The sequence below is a fragment of the Gavia stellata genome, chromosome 17, assembly GCF_030936135.1.
Source record: "Gavia stellata isolate bGavSte3 chromosome 17, bGavSte3.hap2, whole genome shotgun sequence".
Lineage (NCBI taxonomy): Eukaryota > Metazoa > Chordata > Aves > Gaviiformes > Gaviidae > Gavia > Gavia stellata.
In genome coordinates, this window is record NC_082610.1 from 11,411,668 (window position 1) to 11,437,107 (window position 25,440).

General features: G+C 38.9%; 1 protein-coding gene across 1 annotated transcript in view; it reads right to left on the minus strand.

Annotated features, from left to right (window-relative positions):
• PARVA (parvin alpha) overlaps positions 1-25,440 on the minus strand; it is a 68,738-nt gene that overhangs the window by 20,033 nt on the left and 23,265 nt on the right. The window contains exons 2-5 of the mRNA XM_059825794.1: positions 4,690-4,779; positions 4,520-4,590; positions 3,786-3,888; positions 1,737-1,877 (exon numbers count right to left, since the gene is read on the minus strand). Of these exons, the coding sequence (XP_059681777.1) occupies positions 1,737-1,877; positions 3,786-3,888; positions 4,520-4,590; positions 4,690-4,779 (405 nt within the window). The remainder of the gene's footprint in view (positions 1-1,736; positions 1,878-3,785; positions 3,889-4,519; positions 4,591-4,689; positions 4,780-25,440) is intronic.

The window sequence follows — 25,440 nt, forward strand, 5'->3', positions numbered from 1 at the left end:
TGGATGCCATAGGCTTGTGTAGATGGAAACACAAAGCTAATCCAAAAGCCAGATTTCATGTACAGCAGTTTAAGTGCTGTCTCTGCATTCTCCTTGCCTTTCCTTTATTCCCTTTATTTCAATAAGGATTTATGGACTATCAGAAAGATATTTTTGTACTCATAACATGCACTTACTCATTTTTAAGTGTCACAATGTCTGCAGGATGATAAACGAGCCTATTTTGGCAGAAGCCTTAAGCAATAACTTACTAAACTCAATGACTCAAACATTCCTCATGAAGTTGTTATAGTTCTTGTTATTGAAGCTTTTTCACAGCAGGTTTCATATGGGTAGTTAACACTAACACGACTTACAAGATATCAAAAGCCATACTGTAGGAAATCCTTAATCATGTATCAAACCACTGAAATGAAAGTGAATCATTTCTAATTCTTATTATTGCCTTTCTTCTTCTGTTTTGTTTTTGCATTTATAGTCTTCCCCAGAGTAGTATTCCTAAATGATCTTTGATAGCTACAGTACAGTGCACTTATGTTCTTTGTACTTGAACTAAACAGTAACTACTATCTTACTTCACTGGTAAAGCAAAATCAGATTCACTGAAATATCCTTCTTCATTATCTTCCAATGCAAGTCTCAACTATGCCATGGAGATACTCATTCATATGAAATGTGGCATCGCTGTCAAATTTGGCTGGGGTGCCAGTGATCATGGATGAGGTGCTTTAGCAGAACACTAAAAAGATGTATGTCTGCCTAGCACCGGTGTGTGCTACAGCTGGCTCCAGCTGCTGCTGTCTATCTCTACTTTAGCTCTAAAACACATGTAAAACATTAAATTAAAACTAGAATTTAAATTGTCAGGCCACTCCAAACACACTGCCTCCAGCTGCATAACAGAGAATGGAAAAAACCTGGGGGGAAGTTGAAGAGAGATGGGGACAGAAAACTCATTGGGACCACACGAAGAGGAAGGTCAGAAATGCCTAATGTTCACCCTTCCTTGAGCTATTTCTCTCCCTCTCACTAATTTGTTGTGAATGGGATGCGATACAAAACAGCTCAGCTCAAGACAGGTATAGGAGACAGGGAAACTGCTTTATACTGGTCACCAGTGTGAAATGATTCTGGATACCAAACTTAGAACAGAGTAAGAGACCTAATTTTCTAAAACTGCTGATAACCTGCTTTCTGCAACAAAATGTCTTGTGTTGGGCCACTGAGGGCTTTTCTATTAGATATTACTATGTTAATTTTTAATACAATAGAACAGGAAGGGTGCAGTCCTGATTTTAATGAGAGTTTTGTAATCAAAATCAGTGGTTCAGATTTAGCCTTTAACGATCAGAAATCTTATACATATCTATGCTGCAAATTTTACACAAACAAAGAGTCCCAGGGCTTAACTCTCCTTCTGCCTATCTACTACATTTATGCAGGTACATGCCCATTTCAGCAAACCAATTTGGTAACAGAAAACCTAAGCTTATGGACTTAAGAGCAGAAATACCATACTTTGACAGACTCTGAAAAGACAGTTTATTTAAATTGGAGGTTGAGCACCAGTAAAGAGGGTAGAGTGTACCACATCTGAAGTGCCCTGCAGAGCAGCTCCTACCATAAATACTAGGCTTCAGCCTTCCCTTATCACTGGGTATTTTGGAATTCCAGATAGCAGCTATAAACTCCTGGCTGTCAACAAATGAGAACAGCATAGAAAACACACAACTTACAGTCAACGTTCCACTTAATGCTTCTTGGAGGGAGTTTAAGCGTTTCGTTGATCTTTTCGAGTACTGTCTGTAGCTTCTGTTTCTGAGCAATTTCAGACTGAGTAACTTCAGCAACATTCAGCTTCTCACTTTCAAGTTTCTCTGAAGTGATAATAGAAGAAAAAACATTGTCAACTCCATGAAGAACACAAAGACATACCATGCACCCAGATGTATATTCAAGAGATATTAGACTTCCTAGTTTTAAACTTATCTGCTTTTCCTTCCAGAGCCACCTTGCCCCACACTTCTGAACTCCTAAACATACAGTTCACATTTTCCCTTTATTTACCCATTGCCAAGGGGAAGGCTAAGCATTAATGAAAGCCATGCTACTGGCTAACAATTATTTGCTGTGACCCCCTTTAGGGAACACCAGACTCTGAGATAAGGCCCATTACTTCTGTTGCTACTGGATAAAGGGTATTCTGCATGTAAGTGGCTTGTATAGCAGACCATCAAACCTAGGAAACAGATACCAGCTTTAAGATTGGTTTCACCAGTCTCAGCCTCCTGGCTTCTCAGACTCAGGAGATTTAAAAATTTTACTTGGCCCACTTGTGATAAAAGTGAAGTGACACCATATTCATAGAGGTGGACGATGCACCCAAGAAATGTGAACAAGTATTTCTGGAGATATGAAAAAAAATAAAACCTTAGGCAATTTCTTTCTATGAAACCACAGCCCTTTTCTGCACTCAAAATTTGCAGTAGATTTTAAGATACTTTATGAATTAGTTTGTTAATAATTAGTACAGATTGCTAGGTATATACATACATGGCCTAGTGTCTGCAATTAAATAGTAAGCAAAGAAAATTTAGCAATAAAAGCTCCCTGATAACAACACCAGAAACAAAATGTTTCGTTGCCTATCAATTTACTTCTATGAAAGAATCTTATTAAGCTTGGGAAGAGCTGATCGTGTTGTCATCAAAGCCAGCTGATTATCTTCCCAAAGAGAGTGAGCCTGAGCTACCAGCCTGTGAATCCTGCCTAAGAGACTGCTATGTCCATGGGTTTCTTGTGCCTCCACAGAAATCAGTCTGTGCATAGTCTCACCACAAGACCGAAGTCTTTAGTTAGCATAGACCTGATCCACAAGGAATTAAGGGTAATGGAAAAGATTCCACTGAAATCAGTAAGTGCTGGATCAGTATACACCTATTTAGAGTCAGGCTGTATCTGATACACATTTTTTGGGTTTTGGGTGAAGTCACTAGAGGTCTGCCCATGAGAATCAAATTACTTAGTCTGGGGCATATCCAGTCCATCACAATATATTCAATAGCTTAACCATTCATACAACGGAATAGTCTGTGTAGTCTTTATTAGAAGTGCTCACATGATGTTTCGAGATTCATTTAAGATACTGAAAAGAAATTTACTGGAGATTTTATGAGCTGTAATAACTAAGAAAATGGCTTCCAAGCCAACAGTTAAAAAAGCACATGCCAGCTCTGCATTAGCAGTTTCTTTTCTCTATCTGTTTCTCAGCTGAAGCTCAGTTTGCAGTCCACTGGGTACCATTACCTCAGTAACGTTAAAAGCCAGACATCAAATCAGAAAGAAATTCCAACTTTCCAGAGGAACTTCGCAATGTGAATAAACTATAGTATGGAACCAGCAGAGATTAAAAACATCCACCGTTGTACTGAAAATACCCTTGCCTTCAAGCTTACTTTCCACTTGTAACACGGTTAAGTTTGTACAGCACATATGCAGATAATAAATTTAACTGGAGCGAATACTGTTGCCAAGACAAGAACCCTCCCTCTCTAGCACCCCAGGTAGGCTTTATGCTGTTCTCATCAGCTACAGAGCACCACACACTGCACTGTAGCTATAAGGATTGTGCAAACAGCCTACTGCTCAAGGGTCTCATAATACAATGCTATTTTTATATCACTTAGTGGCATAAATGTAAAATGATACCAAGGCTCATAAGTAGGAACAAGTGATCCACTTACTGACAAAGTGCCCCAACAGCATGCATGTATATTTTTTCTTACCAAATAATTTCTGCAATACTTGTCCATCATACAGGTCTTCAGCCAAGTCTTTCACAATAATCCTCTCTCCTACCAACACATCATTAATCCAGTCAATTAATACCTATATGGGAAACACAAATTTGGCAGTATTATACACTATTCATTTGCAATTTAAAACACATGGCATTTTGTACAATGATGAAAATATTTAGCAGAAAGAATACCAAAGCTGCAATGGCTCAAAATACAAATCAGTCTGAAATGCCATCACAAGAAAATAGGAAGGACTCTTCTAAGGTGGCTGTGTCAATGCACCACAATGTCTAGACAAATACTGGACTGATGCAGTGCCTTCTGCAGTGAAATCTGTCCTTTGCTTTCAGTATTATTTTGGCATTTTATTGTGAAGTAAAAGGTGTTGAAGTCGATTCTAATGAAGCTTTCTGCTGAAGTTCTAACCCCAAGAATCACAAAGAGTTCAAGGGAAGTCAGTGTGATCTTAGGTTGGGGGTGGGATGGGACTAAGACTCTGGACTCAGGATTTTAATCCAAATTCTTAAGTCTCATGATGCCATATCTAGAGAAGAAAACTGCAACAAATGACCTGCTCATTTCACTGGGATGTACACACCATGTGGTTTCACTTAATTAATATCTAAACAGTGCTTTGAAGTGTTCAAATGAAAGAGGCAGGGACAGCATTAAAAAAAATAGTTTCACTTTCCTGAAAGTGTTTACATGCTTTTCATTACCTTCATTAGTTCTTGTAATTTTGGGTCATTTCTTGAATTTGGATCAACCATTGTTCGGACTTCATTTTCCTCTGGAAGGTTTAAAAGAAAGATATTAGAAACTATTACAGGCATGACACTTTATTTTACATCAAGCTTTTAAGTTGAGATGTAAAAATGTTACGAATTACCTAGCATAGTGTCCTCAGGGTCTAGTTCGAATGGAATTGGACTGAGAGGTAAGTTAATGGCATTTATTCCTTCTTCCTGTAATTCAGATACTAGGAAATATAAAAGAAGAACTTGGTCAAATTTCAATTCAATTTTACTTACTATTTCACTCTTGCTAAAAGTAACATTAATTGTCTTAATTTCTTTATAAGAACATGACTCTATTAGATAAGCCACTAGGTGTAATTACAGCAATAAAATATAGCTAACAAAAGTCAGAGGCCCAGCCAACAAACCTTGACTTGTACGAGTAGATTTTTCATGGATAATGGTACTGGAATCAATGCAATTTCCTCAAATCTTTTCCAGAATAAGGCCCGTTGTCCTCAAATTTTAAAAGGCTCACTTGCATTTTAATGGTACTGCTTTTTAACACTAATGAATCATTTTAGCGGAAGGAAATTATTATTGCTTTCAGCTATGTCACCCTTGCTCAGGAGATGCTTCAAGTTTAGCTACTTGAGAACAGCTGGGTCTGGCTATATATCCACACAAGACCTGCCAGACTGATAAACTATTTAGCACTGAAGATGCAGTCGCAGCACACAGCTCCCTCCATTGTTCAGGTCAGAGATCAGCTGGAGCAGACTGTAGGATGCTTCTGGCCTGTGTTCTTGGCCTTCCTTTAGCAGAAACCACAGCAGTAGGACACAGGTGTGAGATAACGAACCCTCAAACGTACTGCCTTAGCGTGGAGTCCAGAGAGGCTGAGAAAGAACTCAGACATGGGAATGGGGGAAGTAATCCAAAATCCCATAGTTTGGAGACGCCCACAATTGTCAGGAAATATGGACAAGTTCTTACTCAGCCAAAATCTCCTAATGCTGCAAATTCTTGTAATACATGCTCTAAGAACATAGGAACAGAGAGATCCAGAGACGTGTAAAAGCAGTCCTGTCAACTAGTTCTGCACTGTACAGGTTCTGTACCTGGTACAGTTCAGAGCAACTTCATTCATGCCTCTGGGTAACCCAAACTTTAACAGGTCACAAGACAAAACCCTTCCTTCACTGCCCAAACCTGCCTCCGTAACAGAAAAGAATAAATACAAACAAGCCAACACACTAATCCTACTGCTATGGAAGAACACATAGCATTATGCAGGCAGGGTATCCACACCGGTGATCAGACAAGTTTCTATCTTGCTTTGTAACCAAGAAATCAGTGCAAACGTGATTTACCAAACCAGGAAAGAGGCTTGCTGTCTTACGAATGACAAGTAAGTAATGTTGTTTTGACCACTCATTTTCCAGTGTACAGACCTTCAACAGAACTGGTTGTTAGCACAACTGTTCCAGTCAGAGTTTAAACTTAAATAACTTAATTCAACTATCCTACATGTGTCCTAAAGATTCAAGTAGCTGTATACACCTTCTGACATGAAATAAAATATATTATTTATGTGCAGATGCAGATTCACCCTCTAACAATTCAGATTTACTACCTGAAACTTTCCTCGGTTTACTTTGAAAATTACAGAAACAATTTAAGTTCAGAGAAAACAGAAAAGTAGAAAGTGACAGTAGGGATCTGGCTCCATGACTGCCTTGTAAATTAGCTTTTGGAAAACAGTTTTACCTCTCTGTTTTAACTTCCTGTGTGCAATAAGTACAGCTAAGTTTCACATGAACATTGTGATAATTAGTCAGTTGGTGTGATAACAGTACTTAAAACTTTCCAAATATTTTCTATGCTTTGTGAAATGTTTTATGTTCTGCCAGATGAAATGTCTGTGCATGTTTCAAAAGTCTGTGTAGCTGTATACAGGCACCTATGTAAGATTCATAGCAATAATGGCTGTTAGAATGCTTATTACTTTTAATTGTACAAAAATAACTTTGAAAAATCCACTAACTTCACTCCATACACTCACCCTGCTTGTGTATCTATAAAATACAAACACTGAGCAGCTCTAAAGAGTCATAAAATAACATTGACAATAATAGTTCCCTGGATTGTTGTATATCTTCTAAAACTGATGGCTGAGAGCAATGGACCAAATTAATCCCTCATGTAACTCCATTGAGTTCTGAGGAGTTATAGCAAGGATGAATTTGGTCTAGCATGTACAATCTCAGGAACTGTTTACACTTAATGGCAATTTTTTGAACTGCTAGCACTCCTTAGAGAAAACAATTGTTGGTTTTATTAACCTCTTTGCTTTTTTTCCTTTTTTTTTTTTTCCATTTTGGTTCAAAATGGTTATGAGCATAAAAATGTCAGTGGATAGAAAACTTCCATGTGGAGGTTTTTCTGTTCTGAAATGTTTAGTTCATGGAGGACTTCTGCAAAAAGGTTCCTAGGCAGAAATTATTTTTTTCACACAACCCCAAGAGGGAGCATAGAAAATAAAATCTGTTCAAGCCAACTGGCTCCACTGAGCTCTCCTATCCCAAAGGGCTGGATGCTCTGCTTGGGCAAGACACACTGGAGGAAGCAGTCAGCTCATTTTCCTAGTGAAGGACAGTGGAGAAAACTTTTGGCTCGTCTATCCAGGGAGCGACCCACTGTCAGAGCTCGCTGACACTTCTCCATGGAGACTCAACGGACCTTTCAAAGCTGAATGTTTTGTAAAGCATTCTTTGCAAGGCCCACTGAACCTCCCCATTTTTGTCCTCCAATGTGCACAGCTATTACATTACATTCTACTTTTACTAACATGACCTTCATCATATTATCAGAGTTTCTGAAAATAAGAGAAAGCAAACAAAAAAGCCACTGTATCTTTGCATGGAAAGGGAACACAAAATACAAATAAAATAATAATAAATACATGTGAGAAACTAATACATTGATCTGTTCTAGAATGCATTGCAAGTGTTGTATTTATTGTATAGCAGGGGCTAAGTGCTGCTTTGCTGTAGGCAGGTACACACAAGTGGTGGTCTTGTTCCCCCAAGCAGATCACCCGAAGCACATACATTTCTCACACCTGCCCGAGCCATATGCAGAACCTACCCAACATACCTCTGGATGATCCAAAGATCCCAGATGGATCCAGTTTGCCAGAGAAGACAGCTCCTCCTCAGCCACTGCATTCTGCAGTGCACAACCCATGCCTAAGGTTGCTATTAGTCCCATAGTAAAGACCCCCTCCTGCCCTCCTGTCCCCTACCTGCAGAAAACATGGTGGAGGAACCCTGAGCCTGATAGCATCTTTTTCATTTCTTTCCCAATATTGAAAAGATTTAACTACATATTAACAATACTACTAAAAGAAGCAGATAAGAACACATGCATTATATCAAGTTGTACGTAAAGGGAGAGAAAATGTATTATGCAGTATAGCCTCACTTTCTAAGAATTTCCATCAAAAAAGTTCCACAACAAACCACTATTATACACTTAGGTGTTTATAGAGGAACCACAAAAATGTGATCGAGGTTAAGAGTTTGCATACCACAGTTTCAGCAGAGGAATCCATTTTTCAGCTGCTTTTCATTAATTTGTTTTAATAATTTTCATTAAAATCACTTCAGCAATTTAGTATTTTAATAAAAACAAGGCACAGAGGTTTGGGACAATTTTTGCAGCAGCTGAAATGAAAATAAAATCATCTAATTTCTTGAAATACTTTGAGGAATGACTTGGAGCATCAGTAAGACCTCCACTCTGAGTCTTACCATGGGAAGACCCAGGAAGGGAAGAGGGGACATAGCTGCAGCAGTTCACCAGTTGCCAGGAGCCAGACCAGCGCACAGGGACCTGTGGCAGCTCCTCTGAAGGATGGTATCCATAGAGTTGTCTGCTTGAAATCAGGCATACTTGGCCACTGGACGACCCCAGCAATTAGAGTTAAGAGCACCTTTCTGTTCTCACCCTCTGCTGCAGACCAGATACAGCCCAGTGTGTTGGCTACCATAGGGCTTCCTCTCGTCATGCTTATATTGGCATAATTAGGGACTCTATCATTTTGGACGTGAGAGGAAAATCCAGTCCTTCATGGTTTTTTTACAGTCACCATGCTGAGTGGAACTGGGGGTTGAATGTACTTTTAAAGCAAGACCCTTAAAAGCAACAGTTACACATGGCCTAGACAAATCTCTGTGGATTAGCAATGTGAAAGTCTCAGTTTTAAGTCTGGATAAGGAATGGACACTTCTGCTCAGACTTCTGATTCAGCTCCACATGCCAAATTTGTTATGATGTAATCAAGTGCAACTCCACTGCTATCAGCTGTCAACAGACTTCCTCCTATCATGCCAGCACCAAATTTGGCCCCAGAGCTGGGGAGCCCACAAGCTTGTATCAACAGCAACTACAGCAGCTATTTTAAGCTGGATAGAGTTCTTACTGTTTCAGATGCTCTAGGATTACAAGGTCATAAACCCATGCTATCAAATCCACGTGGGTGCTCTGAGCCAGACTTTGCCCTTTGATGCGTGCATCCAACTGCCATTGAAACCGTTGGACACCAAGCACATCTGAAAGTGGAGTACTGCCCATACGGTTTAAATTGGCTTAATTCCTCTAGTACATGCAGCCTGTTGCTCCACATTGTATTTATTAGACAGTTTCATTTGGGTTTTTTACTTGTTTATTTTGTGTGCTGAAGGCTTTTTGCTGCCCTGTTTAGTATTCAGGGCTTAATGTTGTTCTGATTTGAATAAAACACATCTTTTTATTTAACTGAGCTCAGAAATGCTACATCACCCAATGCACTCTCTGTGGTTTAGACGTATTTTAGCATATCTATCCAAAGAATCATAAAATAAATATAGGAAGATGTAGTGTTAAATGGTCTCTCCTCTGACTGCTACAGCCATGTCTTTCCATATAATTGATTCCGTACTTACAAAACTAAAATTACTCAAGTGCTACAACACTAATGGATCAATTCTGAAAGTTTGTGATTAACTAGAACTGAACCCTAACGTTGGAGGAGCACAGTGACACAATGCTTCTAACCTCAGTCTTTCAAAATGAGGAGATTTAAATATATGCATATACACCTACATAAGTATATACATACACACTTCTACAGTTCTTTAACTTCCTTTCTTTCTTTAACATAAGGGTTTTCCATTCAAGGTCTTCTCTGCCATTTTTAAGGTTGCAAATACTTTGGTTCGTTGGGTTTTTTTGTTTCTTTGTGGAAGCTGAGATTTGTTGACTGTCACATGACTCCAGGAGTTTAAGCTTTCTATAAAAAGCCAAAGGACAAACTACCTGATATTATAAACTACTATGGTAGACAGCAGCTTTAAGTGCCGTGTCTCTATCTTAAGCTACTTTTTCCTGGAACAAGCACAACTTGGAAGGCTAGCTGCAGACATCATCTCGCCAGAGTAACACAGGATATTTGTATATACACCCACATTCAAACACGCTCACATATGCTACATATGTTTATGTATGTAGCCAGAATTTACAGCCAGTTTAGAAAAATGCTGATTTTCAATAAGAAATGTCTTTACTGCTCTTGTACAGACAGACATATCCACTGAATTAGAGTTGAGCCAAATTTAGATCAATTATTTTTTATTTCCTATTCTCTTCACTGGGTGCAAATTTCTGATAAATGCTCATGACCTTGATGGCTTCCTTTTGTAACCACTTGTGCACAAAAGCAGCTTTACTTCTTCTACTGACTTGATAGTCTGCAATGCAGACTTGAGTGTAAATGACTGTATCCACACAGATCTCAGTGGATTTATGCTGATTTATACCATCTCACCGGCTCAGTGTGATTCCTATTCCTCCTCACATACTCCAGTTTCATACCCTGATATAATTCCAGTGGAGTAATTCTGAATTTGTACTGGCAAATGCGAGAAAAAAGCCAAATTACCTAAGATGGTCAGAGAATGAGAGAAAAAGCAGCAAAAGCATTTTCAAAAAGTCCTAGTTAAAGCTTTTACAGAATGATACTATTTAGTTAAGCAAACTTATGCAATTGCTTTGTGGGCCATCCATCCAAAATGTTATTTTCTAATGCTTGTGTGTGTGCATCTTATAAGTCCACAAAGGGAAAAGAAAATATTAATCTAAAAATGGTACTGCCTAATTTTCTTGAATACATAATTCGTCCAATATGGATTTTGGCAGCTCAACTTCAACTCTGAAACAAAAGAAATCCACACAAAAGACAATAAATCTGCATTACACATGGTACTAAAATGATCCAATGAATTTATAGATGTTTACAAGTTTGCAGAGTGTGACACAGCGTCCACCAGAAATTTGATATTCACAGCACAAAACATCATAAACATATGTCTGCAACTACAAAGGGGCCTTTTTATGTGGGGATCATTGTTAAAATTGTCTTCAGAACATAAACCTTAAGTTGTAAATGCTACTCCCCATTTATTCTCCAAGACATAACAAATGAGGAAAGAAAAGCAGAGATATGTTTGTAATTGAAAATGTTTCTCAGGAAATGATCTGTACAGGAACATCATTCTCATTCCATTAACTGCTGACTCCAAGCCAACCATTTGTAAAAGTAAATAAATATGCAAACTGGCTGACAACAATGTGCCTGCCTTTAATGTTACTGCATTAGTACCCAGTCTCCAAAAAAGAATCTATTTTCTTTTCTCATTTCTCCATTAAACCAAACATGGCATACACACAAAAGAATGGGAGAGATGCTGTTCACAAAAAAGAATGGGAGAAATGCTATAATTTAATTTTCATGTATGCAATACAAATTAAATGCTTATTGCCTTGAACTTTCTTTAAAGTCCAAAGCTACTCCGAAGTACCTTAGTGACTAGCTTGCTGTTCCTTCCTTTTCTGCAGTTAGCAGGGAAAAAAAACCTCCATAGATTGATAGATCTCTGGTCTGAGTAGGTAAAAAACAACAACAAAACAGGGAGCAAACTCAATCCTTTTAAAGAGTACATGTGATTTTCTTTGCCATGTCACAAGTAGCTTCATTAAGCCTTACATGCTTTCACATTTCATTTGGGATGAAGGTTCTTTCTCAAAACTTTCCTGTAGTTCTTAAGAGGTAACAAGTGGTGCAATGTCAAGCTAACACAGATGCTGGTCATTCCATTCATTCCTTCAACACAACCTCTCAACACATCTTTTAAAATACATCAGCAGTATTTGCAGATGTTTTGAAAAGCCTGTCCCCCTATAGGAGTGTTTAAAATACACTGAAAAAAAACCAAAAGACAGCATTGTGAACAAACGTAGACATGAGTTCAAATGACACTGATTTTTTCCCCCCACTGAAGAACAAACCATTCCATATGAGAAATGCTGTGACCATTCCAAGTCCTTATCAAAATGTGCTGCGCTGAATCTGATCCCAGCCTGAAAACTCCTCTAATAGCCTCAGATACATTGGTAGGGTCTTTGTGCAAAAGATGTCTGCAGGTTGTTAGCTGGTCTGCACATGGTAACCCTAAATACAAAATATTTTTTTGAAACAAATCCTTTGACAGCTAAGATTTCCAATTTATTGAGATACTTATTGAGATATCTCAAAAATTATTTATTGAGATCTCTCAGAACTACATGGGGTGTTTGGGGCTATATGGAGACAGAAGGGAGAGCGTTTGTATCCTCCTCACTGATATTTCGGTATTTCTCGAGTTGTAACAAATCTGCAGGCAGCAACATCCAGAAGAGAGTCAGACCGACCTCTTGGTGTAGTCCTAACCCTAACCAAGGGGAGGCAATTGTCCATGCTATATGCTCACCAGCTTGCTGAAACAGTTTTTTCCAAATATTGTGGAGTGGAGAAGCTGATTTTATAGGACTGATTTGCCTAGTTCTCTGAATCACCAACCAGCTAATAGTAGCTATTCTAACATCAACAAGAGGCGCTCATGCAGAAAAGACAAAACCAAAGATCTGTTCCAAGAAGTCTTTCCCAGCTCAACAAGTTCTAGCTATTCCTAAGGGAAAACCCAAAAATAGTTCTTAGGAATGTGAGGGCACACTAGTAGCAAGCTGAGGATTTCCTGATTTTCTTGCTGTTTTCTTCTTGTGTATATAAGCCTTGGTTTTGAAGGAGAAAAAAATTAAGTGTCAGACCCACTGCATCTCAGTAATCTGGATGACGACTTCTTCTTGGAAGAATTGGAAAAATGAGTACATTTACTGGAAAGTTAAAGTTCCTTTTCAAGGACTGTGAATTGGTTTATGTATAACACATGGCCACTATTTTCAAACTGTAGTTCCTAGAGCTACTTGTGTTTTAATATAAAGATCTGGTCATCTTCAAGGAATGACTTTGTGACAAAGGATCAAAAGATTTGTAGTAAGTGGCCAAGTATTTCTACATCCCAGAAGGAAAAACCAAAACCAAAACCACCTTAATATCTTCTGAGAGCGACTCATGCTTCAAGATCTTTCTTTGGTATCAAAGTCAACCAAGATAAAGTTTGAGGGTGACACCAAGGCTGGACAAATAGCAAACACAAGGAAGATGGGATAAGAGTGACCCAAAGAAATTAAAATAACAATGGATACAAAAATCCCAATGTGTTACTTATTTGCATAACTGGTAGCTTGCGGTCCATGCTTTGGTACCTTCTTTACCAATCCTGAGCATCTAAGTGTAGTTCTCAGATTCAGTACAACAAATGAGAATTGACCTGCAACATCTAATTCTTTTTTCCTCTTCATTTTAACGATTTTCAAATTCTTCCTACATTTAATATTTGTGCCTAACACACATATGGTTTCTAAAAGTCTCTGCAGCATGTCCTAGGGAATTGAAGTTTCTTGTCAAGGACAGACTCAGGATCTAATTTGGGAATTGGGATCTAAAGACAGGCCTTCAACATGAAAAAACTAGGCTGTGGCTTTGGCCAGATCAACAGAAACCCAGCTACAATCTTAAAGAAAATGGACTGGATTTGGTGAAGGGCAGAAAAATGAAACCTTAAAATGGCAGAATTATATCTTCTAGCATACTGAAGAATAAACTACCCTCTTGACTCATCTGGAGGTTAGCATGCGTCTGACAGCTGAAAAACTTCAGGCTTGGACTGTTAAAGGACAGAAAAGGTAAATTTGTTTCCCCCATCCTTATTTCATAAGAGTGTGCATCAAGATGCACATCTGATGTGTGGAAACCCTCCTGTTCTTACCCAGCCATACAGCATGGAGGGTCATTTCAGGGACAGAGAGGAATATATTAGGGCTGTGGCGATCCCTGACTAGAGGGAGGACTTCGGTCAGCTGGCATAAATCACAGTGTGGTGTGATCAATAGTATGGCTGTGGTATTCTCCTAAAACACATTTACACAAAAGTGTAAGATGATGATGCAAGAGAGGACTTTGGTAGCACACACTGGAAACTATGTTTGGCTTAGGAAAGCACAGTTAGTTCTCAATTTGCACAGCAAATAAATCAACACTTTCCAGTCTAGGTTCTCAAATCCCTTAATCAGAATTAATTAGTTCAACATCACCAACAGAAGAAAATAGCATCAGCCCCATTCTGCAGAATAGAAAGTGGCACACTTCTAGATTAAAGGATACATTCACGTGTTTCCTTTCTGGAGACACAAATTGCACTTGTAAAATGGAAGCTAGGCACTCTAAAAATACAGCCTTAAAAACCTGTCTATAATGTTACACTTAGCCTGACGTAGAATGGACAGGAATACCCATACCTCTTGCTTCCCAAACCCGTATCATAGCAAAGAGAACACCCTTCCTTTCATATAACCAGTAGTAATAATTTTCATCCAGCCCTGTGCCTTGTCCTTTGAGGGAACTGCCTGGTACCCTCCTGTGCATTCCTGATCTTGCTCATTTCCTTATAAAACTCAAATAGTGCTTCAACTTCCAAATGCCCTGTCTCAGAAAAAAAAAAAACCTTACTCAACTGTTCATCTGATTATATGTTGACATGTTTCTTATCAGGAAACAAGTTGAAAGCAATGTAAGCACCAGCACTGTAAGGGTAAACCCACAGCTCTGAACTGCACATGCATTGCAACCATCTTTTCCAAGAGATCTCGAACAAGCTGTAAGTTCGGAGCAGCACTTGCTACAACCTGTCAAGCACTGTCAGACAAGGGAAAAAACTCTGTGTGATACTCCTGCCTGTTAAATGCATTTCATGGATTGCTGTCATTACCAATGTATCAATTTCAGCATGCAAAACATTGATACCAATAGTAGCTGTGGCTGTATTTACTATTTCACAGGCGAACACACCAAAAATCGCAATTCAAGCATCCAAGTAAATAACTTTAAATGGGTTTTACTTCATAGCACTAACACATTCAGAGTTTCCCAGAAATAATCTGCAGCCCTCAGCTGTTGATGTCGTAAATGAGTATATGTTAATATTCCTATTAGAAAGTGTTTAGTACTACAAAATTTTCATTTTAATAAGCATGAATATTAAAACTTACCTACTGAATGACACATAGCCCATTTGAAAACCAATATCTCAAGCATGCTTTTGACTACAAATTACAATTTTCCCTGAGTGGAAATTTAGCTGATAAAAATCACTATTTTCACACTGGATCCAGTATTACTTAAGGACTGAATTTGTACCACACTGAATAGAAACACATACTCATATGAAATACCACTAGGATGAAGCAATGAATTCTATCTCACTCATATTGCAGAAATATTTTCATGGAATAGCATTCGAAATTAACAAACTACTGTATTTTCTTCCTCTTTTACCCAGGAAAAACGAAGTCTGACAAGGGCAAGAAGAAAATAAATTCCCATTCCTATCTTCAAAATATTACAAACCAAAAATAACTAGCATTACAAAACTGTAAGGTCAGAAAACAATACTCCTAAAGTATCAGAGAAACAAAGATGAAAAATAACTGAATGAGTTGGTCTAGTCTCCTACCTTTAGGGCAAAAGGCTCCACAGCCCATTGTAGGGTCGCTGGGCCACCCTCATAGTGCATCACAGGGAGAACTGCAGTCTTTAAGGCGTTTGAAGCCCCTTCCTCTGCAGGCCCCTTTGCTGCTGCTCTTCAGAGAAGCTGTATTAGCTTTAGAGCCTGTTTTCCAGCAGAATGGTCCAAGCACATCACAACTCTCAGCTCAGAGCATCGCTTCAGAACAAGTGACTGACTGCCTATATAATTTAATATGATGCCACATGAGACTCATAGACCATCTGCAAAAGAAACTAAATCTGCTTTTTGCCGCTTGGTAAGTTGCATTCTGAACGCTGGGATGCAGTTTTGACTGTGTGCTTGTGTTATCAGTCATATAACTGCACAAAATGCTCAAATGGCAAGTGTAAAGCACATGTTTTTACCAATCTCATAGCCTGCTTCTGCTGTAGGTAACTTGTACCTTTTCCCCTTACAACTGAATAAAGTCACGATTTCCCTCAAAGCATAGGAAAGGTCTGGGAACAGACATGGCAATATTGGAAGTGAAATTTTCTTTTTTTTTTTTTTTCTTTTTTTGTGAAACAAAGGGTGGTTAACAAGAGCTACAGAATCCTTGAATCCTATTGCCAGAATTGAGATGCACATGTGATATTACCAAATTCAGGTCCTGATCACGGTACTCCTTTCTCTACAAATACTTCCCTACTGAAATAATTAGCAAAACTCACATGGAAGGAGGATTAAGCTCTAAAACAGGCAAAAGCAGATTAAAAACAAAAAAGTGGAGGAAAGGAGAGGTATGAGCCATCAAAAAATAATAAACAACTGGTAAGAAATGAACTAGTTTTATGGGCTGTGGGTCCTTCCAAAGAGGGACAAGTAATGAAAAGGTAATCTGAAGCAATTACGTACTTGGGCTAAAAATCAAATTGCTATGAAGTTTTCTACAGACTAAAACTTTTCAGAAGCTGTAAAATGTTTAAGTGTCTGTTTCAACTTGGAGCAGGATGAGGGAAGTGACACATCCCTGGCTTGTTTCTAAGTCGTGGAAAGTGGTTACCTTTCTAGTTTCCAATTGAGCTTCATTTAAAATACCAGTGCCAAAAGGCAAGTATGGAGAACTGAGAGGTATTTACTGGTTGGGGTTATTCAGCTATGCTACACAACATTCCTCCCCCGAGTTTTGAATCAGATGTGATTCCTTGCAGAAAAAAACATGGAGCTCTCATCATGGTTCTGAAACCACATTCTTTGCCAGTTCTAAGGAGTCTCTGATACACATCGGTCTGCAGCTACTGGGTCACTCCTAAAAGCAGCTTTCCCCTGCCAACAGTCCGATTTCATGCTGTACTCGCAAGTAGTAATGGGGCTCCCCATTCCAACTCCTGGAGTCCCATTGCTTTCTGGCATTGGGAAACTGGATGGCTGAACTGCTGAATAACAGCATTCAATTACAGGACAATACTGAGCTGGCAGTTCTTTACCAAGCTTTCCTTTTCTTAAATTCTGAATAGAACCCAGACACTTTATTATGGCAATCCCATTTGGGAGGTAAGTACAGCTAAAGGAAAACCATGCTCCACTTGAAACATCAAGGAGGATGCTGAAGATGATTATATGTTAAGAAAATTCACGAAGTCTGAAGCCAAAGCAACCTGCATCATCAGTTCAACCTACTTTATAAGTGATTATTTTTACCTATTTATAAAGTGGCACCTTTTGCATGCACAAAAATAGCTATTTTACAAAAATAGTAAATGAAAGTTGGGGGTTTTTTACGATGAGTTTTTGTACCTACAGTAGTAGCCAAAAGATAATGTCCAGGTAAACTGTTCTAATAGGTGTAGTTACAGTAGAGTAAGAAAGCTGTAAATTAGCTAAAGCAGAGCTGCTGTCTCAGAGGGCGTAACATGGAAAGAAGTTGACAGTAGCAGGTCTGAAGTGCATGGCTTGGGAACTGAGTAGAGGAATTTCTAATCATACTCTCTGTAATCCATTTTCACTTGCCACAAACATAAATTCAAGCAGGACTTAATTTCCAATTCCTGTAATCTAACAACAACAACAAAACCATCATTGAAAAAGCCTGTGCGCCTCCCCTTTCCCTCAGCAGAGATCACTACAGGGAAAAAACAGGACATTGGTAAGATCTTCTGGGCCTAGAGTTTCCCAAACTGTTCCTAAGGGCTCACTTTCAACCCCACAATTTTCAGCTTTGTAAAAACAGAATTATAGCCAGGGAGGACTAAAGTCTTTTTCAAGCGGTTTTGGCCATCAATACAGGAAACAATTCAAAAGCAACATGACACTGATAGCTTAATTTGTGAAAATGGATAAATACCGTATCTGCCACATAGCACATTAACCCATGTAACAAATAAATACAGAAATAGCACTACAATACTTGGTTAAAAGGTTTTGGTTCACAGAAGAGGAAATTTAATTAAAGCATGTAATGTCAATTACTGTCATTTGTAATTTTATTTTGCTTCCCTAGAAACAATACAGATGCAGGATTCTAAAGTTACCTGCATGTTTGATGCAAATGGGATAAAATTATCTAGGTTCTGAGAAAATCCAGATAGTAGTAGGAAAAAAAAGATATGCATTTTTACCTAACCTCATTCATGGATCTTCTTCAAAGTGTTGATTACATGAGGACTGACATGCCTCCAATTTAAACATATAAGCCAACAACCCAGACCTGAAACAAGACTTTTATGTTTAAAAAATTGTGTTAAGTCATCAGAAAGGTTGGGAGGGGAGCAACAACCTAATTCTCAGCTACTGCAAATGGGTACAGCCTTACTAAAGCCAACAGAAGAGCACTGATTGATACCAGAAGAGAATTTGGCTTACTGTTTATACTGATTGATTTCAATTGGAAAATTACAGGGCCAGGTCCTTGATGCTTCTGTCTCCTTTGCACTGCTCTGTGCAAAAGTGACGGAGACGTAGGATCCATGTAGAAGACTCCAAGTATCTCACCACTACAGTAATAAACATTGCCAAATCTCGTCAGTCCTTCTTCTCCTTTGCCGTACAAATGCACTGCAGTATCAGCATCCATTTTTGCTTTTACACAAACTGCTTTTCAGCAGTAGAGCTCAGTGCTGCACAGAAGCATCCTACCCATATCGTATTCTGTTGAAGTCAGGAAATAATACCAGAAATGGATTAATTAAACTTACTGTCGGTGAAATACATGTCAGATATATTTCTACCTTGCAAACTGTGATCGGGGCTACCACTAGAATCAACAGGAGAAAATCTGCTGTAAAGACCTCCAAGCCATTTTCCTTTAAGTAGCACCAGTTCTAAATATGGCAAGCATCCTGCCTTTGAAAAATACCTTCCTCAATAGTGTAATGCTACAGTAAAATGGTGATTAGAATTATAGGAAAGAGCTAACAAAAGAAAGATGAAACCAATCAGATGCTTTCTTATGTCTCTAAATGATACACATAAATCGTGTCTATCAGGTTTCCCCAGGCTATTTCAAGAGTATGCAGAACACAAAATGATGCAGATTCATTACAAAAAGTCTAAATCTAATCTACTTGAATTTAAAATGCCAGGAATCACGTAAATGGAGGATGAGAAGACAGAACTCATATGTTATAAATAAGCAGAAACAAGAGTCATACAAACTGGGAGTCACATAAAATGCTCAGTTACCAAGAAATTACAGGTCAGACCTCTGGCAGTGCCGAAGTCTATTGGTGTATAACTGCAGTGAGGAAAAAGGTGTCTCCAAACTGCCTTCGTGCCTTCCCCAGTCCTCAAAAGGATGACATCTGGGATTTCAGAGGCGGCTTTGGAGGTATGACTGACACTAGTTTGTCACTGAAGGTCTCAGAGGTCTGCTGTGCTTTCTGAAATCCATCTGTGGAACTCTCCAAACAGTTCTTTACTTTTCACAGTCCACTTACATGACACATATGATATGAAACTTTTTGCATCTTAGGTTGAGAATTCACCATGCTGAGGAAATCCTCAGCTGTTCCAACAGACCTGGTGTAAGGCCCCTCCACATCACTTTCACAGCCAGCACAAAGGCCTATGAAGCAAAGCCAAGAAGCTGCCCTAGGACAAACAGGGCACTAACTATTCACAATTCACTTAACAAAACTGAAATGTGAAGATATAATTGTGAATTTCAAAAGCACTTGCTATTGGCTAAGCTTTGTTTTCCTGGAAATTAGTTTTAAAAAAAAAAAAAGATAGATTTTAATCTTTATGCCTACCATCAATGCTTATGTAAACTTAACCTCCACCCCCCATTCACCAGGGCTAAAATCCAGAAGGGAAGAATTCCAAAACAGACTGTGTAATGCAAAGGGAGAAGGTAGATATCAGAGTTAAATTTTTAGATGTGCAAACTATCAAACTGTGTCCTTCCCAAACAACACAGGTGAATGTTGACAAATGTAATTCGAAAGGGGCAATTCCAACTAAGCCTAGATGGCAAATGCAAAAAAATTAGACTGTTGACAAAAATAAATACTATTGAAATGACACAGTTCACCTATAATATAACTGACAAATGGCTAAAAATATGTTGACAAGATCCTGAGGGATTACAGCTCCCCCAATATGTTACTATTAATTGTAGTGCACCTTGCAAGGTGCAAGTGTTACTAAATGCAGGCAGGCCCATTACCTTTTTCCCTAAACACACAGGAGAGAGAGAATGATGTTATAGCTATAAATATACACACTTTTTAAATGCCATTTATCATAAACAAAATCTTTAATACAACCATACACACACACAAAATCAGACCCTTTGGAACACTCAATAGTACAGCCTCTCTCTCCTAATAAGCAAGTCTCATTCCCTGCCATTAAATCAAGACACACTCAGGTCTAAAACTTTCACCTGGAGCCAGGCTTGTTGACTAGTTATGTGCTGACATTTTAAACTGAGTGCAGGAATTACTATCCTCTCATTTTCTAAGTCAGTTATGCTGGATCGAAATCTAAACATCAGCAATGCTACTGAAAATACAGTAACAACCTCTAAGTCAGCAGAATCTCAGCAGCATATAAAACTAGTATGCAGATCAGACCTAAATCATAACTCCTGCTGATTTCTGTTGTGGCATAAAAATATTACTCAGCAACAGTAAAGGCAGCGCAATGGGTTACCAAATAGCTTGCTCAGTGTTATGACACTGTTTCTCAAGTGAAAAAGTACACTACAGTGTACTGATTTACAACGGTGTCTAAAATCAACTCAAAGTTTGTGCCAGAGTAAGGGGAAAAAAACCTTGATTTATAGACCTGCGCATTAATAAGCCCCTCTTTCTTGTTACCTCTCTCTGCCTTCCATTTAGTCTTCACGTTACTTGAGTTGGATTTCCTTTAGGCCTGGGTCCTATTCACTAAACTACATTAATATACCAATTCCATCTTGAGATCTCCTTTTCTAGAATACTGCCAAGCTGGCAATATGGTTCCTGAGAGACTACTTTCCCTGACATGCAGTAAGCCATTTATTGACACACCACTGTTCCCATGCAGTTTTGCACCTAAGCAGTGAACTGGATAGCAGTTCCATATGTTGGAGCTGTTACACTTCTCTGGAAAATTGTATTACTTTGGGTAAATAAAAAGCTAAGAGCAGCAGGAAAAATATCATAAAAATGCAGCTGAATGTTTCATCCTGCCTCCATCAGCAAATTTGGTCTATGACCTCTGCCTATGAGTCATGCAAGTGCTTTAAAACTTGCAGTGATTTATATTTTCAGGATAGGAAGTTCAAGTCTTATATTTCTATTCCCCAACCATATATTATTTTTCTCCATACACAATTTCTTGATAATTATCTATGAACTAAAATACATAGGCATCTTTTTTTCTACTTTGTGGTCCATATTAACCAAAATCATTCATCTCAATAACCAGTCTCTGTGTTCTTGGCAGGGTATTGCTGATGTGTAGGTTATTCCTGGAACCATACTAGGTTGATGCTCTCATCACAGTTTTAGTCATGGAAACAGACTTCTACCAAGACAGGCATTGTTTGTGAAGAAGGAAATTCCCTGCATATCTGTAAGAAACAAGTAGTAGTAGGGTACGCCACTTTAAAAACAAAAGTATCTAATATTTACATAGTGCTGTTCTTCAGAAGACCTCAGTCTGTTCTACAAATCAAGAAACGCATGTTAGAGCTTAGGGCTCATGTCCCACTGAGAAAGCCCTCTCTCTATTCACAGTCCCTCTGAAGCACAGCTTCACTCCTTGAGTCCTATGTTTATAAACAGATGAAGAGCAACAAGTCAAAATACCACACAGGCACCAGAAAAACAGAGATGATCTCGCCCATCACATGCGCACAGACTATTTCTAATTCCATTTTCAGTAACCTTTCAATTAGTTTTTCAGAGAAAATCATTAGTGTACACACTACTGTTTTGCTGCCATCCTGCTGATCAGAGCCAGTGATTAACTCCCACTGAGGCAACTCCAAACCAAGCAGAATTATTTCTGGACTTCTGCAGGCCGCTACAGAATTGCATGAAAGCTTCAGTGAACTGTACCCCCATATTTCCAAGAGCTTACAGCACTTCTATTATGTGGGCGCACTCTGGAATGGTGAGATAAAAGCTAACTCTACAACCCACTGTGTAAACCTGGTACTTAGTCTACATATTTGAGATCTGAATTTTAATCGCAGAAATGGTAGTGCCAGGGTTCAAAGCAGATGGTCCGTTCATGGAGCAATCTGATGATGATCTTCCCTGTGCATTTTATAGGGCTCTACTTGAATTCATAGCCTGCTTTGAAGAGAGCTAGCAAAGAGGCTACTTTTCAGTTTTTCCAAACGCTATTAGTTGGGGTCTTAGGTCCACAAACCTGTGTTTTCTATGGTCTATTTGACCTGTATCACAACTCTTGAAAAGTAAGATTACCTGGAAGGTCTCACACACTGTAAAGAGATCATTTGTTTCCTTTGTGATGCAGACCTATAAAAACCACAGTACAGATATACATATGTTGACTTTACCCTCTAGGGACCAAGTTAGGAATTACTGTATTGGTTAGCTGCAACTGATTAAGCACTCTTTGCCCTCTTCCTGTAAAATTTAACAAATAATCCCTTCATTGAGTAAAGGTGTGAAAATCTATCCCCACAGCTAAATTCTATAGGGCTATGTGTCTTCAGCACATGCCTCCACAGGATATTTTATGACAGCAAAATCAAAGTGTCTCACACATCAGAGTCTTGACTGTATTGTGTGGCTCTGTTGTTCCTCCTGTGTGCTCTCTTCAACTGGTCCTGCCCAGATAATGAGAATTCTTCCATCTTCTTTCTCTAGAGTACTAACAGTGATCAATAGTTTTGCTTTATCTAATGGGCAATCTCTGGGGTATTGCAAATCACGTGTTGGCAGCATAATCTAGATGGAAATCTATGTTCATCCTTGGAAAGTGTTGCTTTAGAACTATTTTCTGAAACATTCAGACTTTAATTGATCTTAGTATTTATTTCTAGTCTGAATGAGTTAAAACGCAGGTTAGTCTCCCCTGCTGAATGAATGACCAGCTCAATCATAAAACCTGATCTCTCTGACAGACCTGCATCAGTTTTAGATCTCTGCCGCAAAATGTTACGTCTGTGAACAAGTTAATTCTAGTTTTTCTGTTAGGTCTCCAGATACAACCAGGGACCTGAAAGCTTCTGTTTTTCTTCAGATGTGTCCATTTTCATTAGTACTACAGGGCATGTCAGGCAAATCCTGCCCTTTGTAACTTGTGCAGCCCAATTGCAATTAAGTTAACAAGTCTGTTGTAGTAGCCAGGATGGTGTCCAAACCGTTTTCCATAGCTGTGGTTGCTCTGTAGTGTTAACAGGAAGAAGAAAGTAAAACCCTACATTTGTCACCGAGGTAAGCATCTATTGACTCTGGGCACAAACTAAGGTCAACAAATCTCTGCTGTTTAAGAACTACGGTGGCACTTTAAGCCTCATGATATCACTTTGATGCAGACAATGGTCATTATCACTGTTTTATGGATAAGAAAACAGACAAAAAAAGAGAACTTGCATGCAGCCTCAGAACAGAACCAGGATTAGCGCTCAAGGGCTGCTGGCTCCCAGACACAGGCTTAGTCCACTTCAGCAGCAGTCTCCCACAATGTCTAAGCTTCACCACCTCACCACAGCATCACTTTCCTCTCACCCACTTCATCCTGATTCAAGCTGGTCACTTCCTGAACACCCCTGTCACCTTGTCCATCTGTCCATCCCCCCCTCCAAGGCCACTGTTTGTTGTCACCTTATTCACCCACTCAGTGCTGCTGCTGCCACTTCCTCCCCTCCCATGCTTTCATGGCTTCCCCCCCTTCTCCACCCCACAACCACAGGCATAGAGCCAGAGCTAGTATGTCCAATAGGACCTGTTTTCCAGATCCTGCAGGGAGCAGAACCAGAAGTTAAACCATGAAATACACTGCCCCACGCTGCCAATCCTATTTATGATATTTTGAATACAGGTATTAAAAATATGAAAAGGACTATTAACTCTCTCTTGTCACACTTAGTGGCACCTTAAATTGACTGTTTGAACTTTGCCTTAGAAGTCTGGTTCCAGTGTTAACCACTGATTTTACATTAAATCCTAGACTGCGTAGTTCTCAGCATATTCTCCAACCTCCTGTGATTCCTGTAAAACACTTTTTCCTGACAATTTTTAAAGAAGTCTTTAAAAAAATATTAGAAAGAGAATCTGATAAGTCTATGCTTCTAGAAACCAGTGGTGTCAGAATTAAGTTTAAAAGCATTGCATGGGCAAAAGAAAGTATTTCCTGGATCAACCAAGGATTAGTGTAATAAAGGGAAGATGTTGCCTTTAATAGTCAAAGGAATCTACCACCTTGTTAAAGAGTAGCAGGCAGCTAACCCACGTTGATGAACAAACAGGAGATTTTTAGTTTCTGGGCCCTCACACAGTAAACCTGTTGGTTTATAATTACAGCTCTCTTTGCTTTGCCAGGGCAGGGGGAAAAGGGCAGGCGAGAGGCTGTACGCTACCACAGTAGCACCTGCATGCAAATGCAGCAATACCAGCTTAGGGGCTCCGAAGGGAACCACTTGCCATAAGTAAATGCAGTTTGACAGCAGCTCCTAATAAGAGGAAGGAAATGAGGGAGAGAAAGAAAAGTGATAGGAGACAAAAGGACTTTATAAAACAGGGCTTTATTGCTTTCATTTGTAGCATTTTCTCTTTGTTCTGTTTAAGCACTGAGCCTTCCAATTCCAGATACTGCACAAAAGAGATACCTGTCTGAAAAAGTTTATTTCAATCTGGAACTGTCTTGCAAGATGCTTCACAAACTCAGCAGTCCATTATTAGGAGTAACAATGAGCTACCTCTAATTAATTTGGCATAGCCTTTGCTTCTGATACCAATCAAATCAGTATTAATGGAGAGTTTGTGCTCTCTCATTACAGCACAAAATGGGTACCAATCTTCTCATGAAGATTTCTGGACCATAAACTGTGTTTGAGGTCAGTGTAGCTGGCTTCTTCCCACCCCCCTTTTTTCAACCAGGATGGAAAAAATATATAATGATGTGCTATTTAGAACGTGGATAAAAATCTACATTCAGGCTCCCTACACTAAGAGACTGAAACCAGTTCAATATGAAGAAATCTCAGTCTAAGAAAATAAAGATTTTAGTAGCTCACAGAGCTCAAATTAAACACTTAAATAGGTAACACTAGATATTCTCATGCTGCCTTACATTTCTCTATTTATTTTTATCTGCAGGATCAGGCGTGTTAGAGAGGGAGGCCTGGTAAGAATTGCCTCAGCCATCATTCTTGGTTACTTACATCTGTGGTCAATTTTCCACACTTTCTTCCATAAAAGGTAAACGAGGCACTGTACTTGCAACAGGATAATC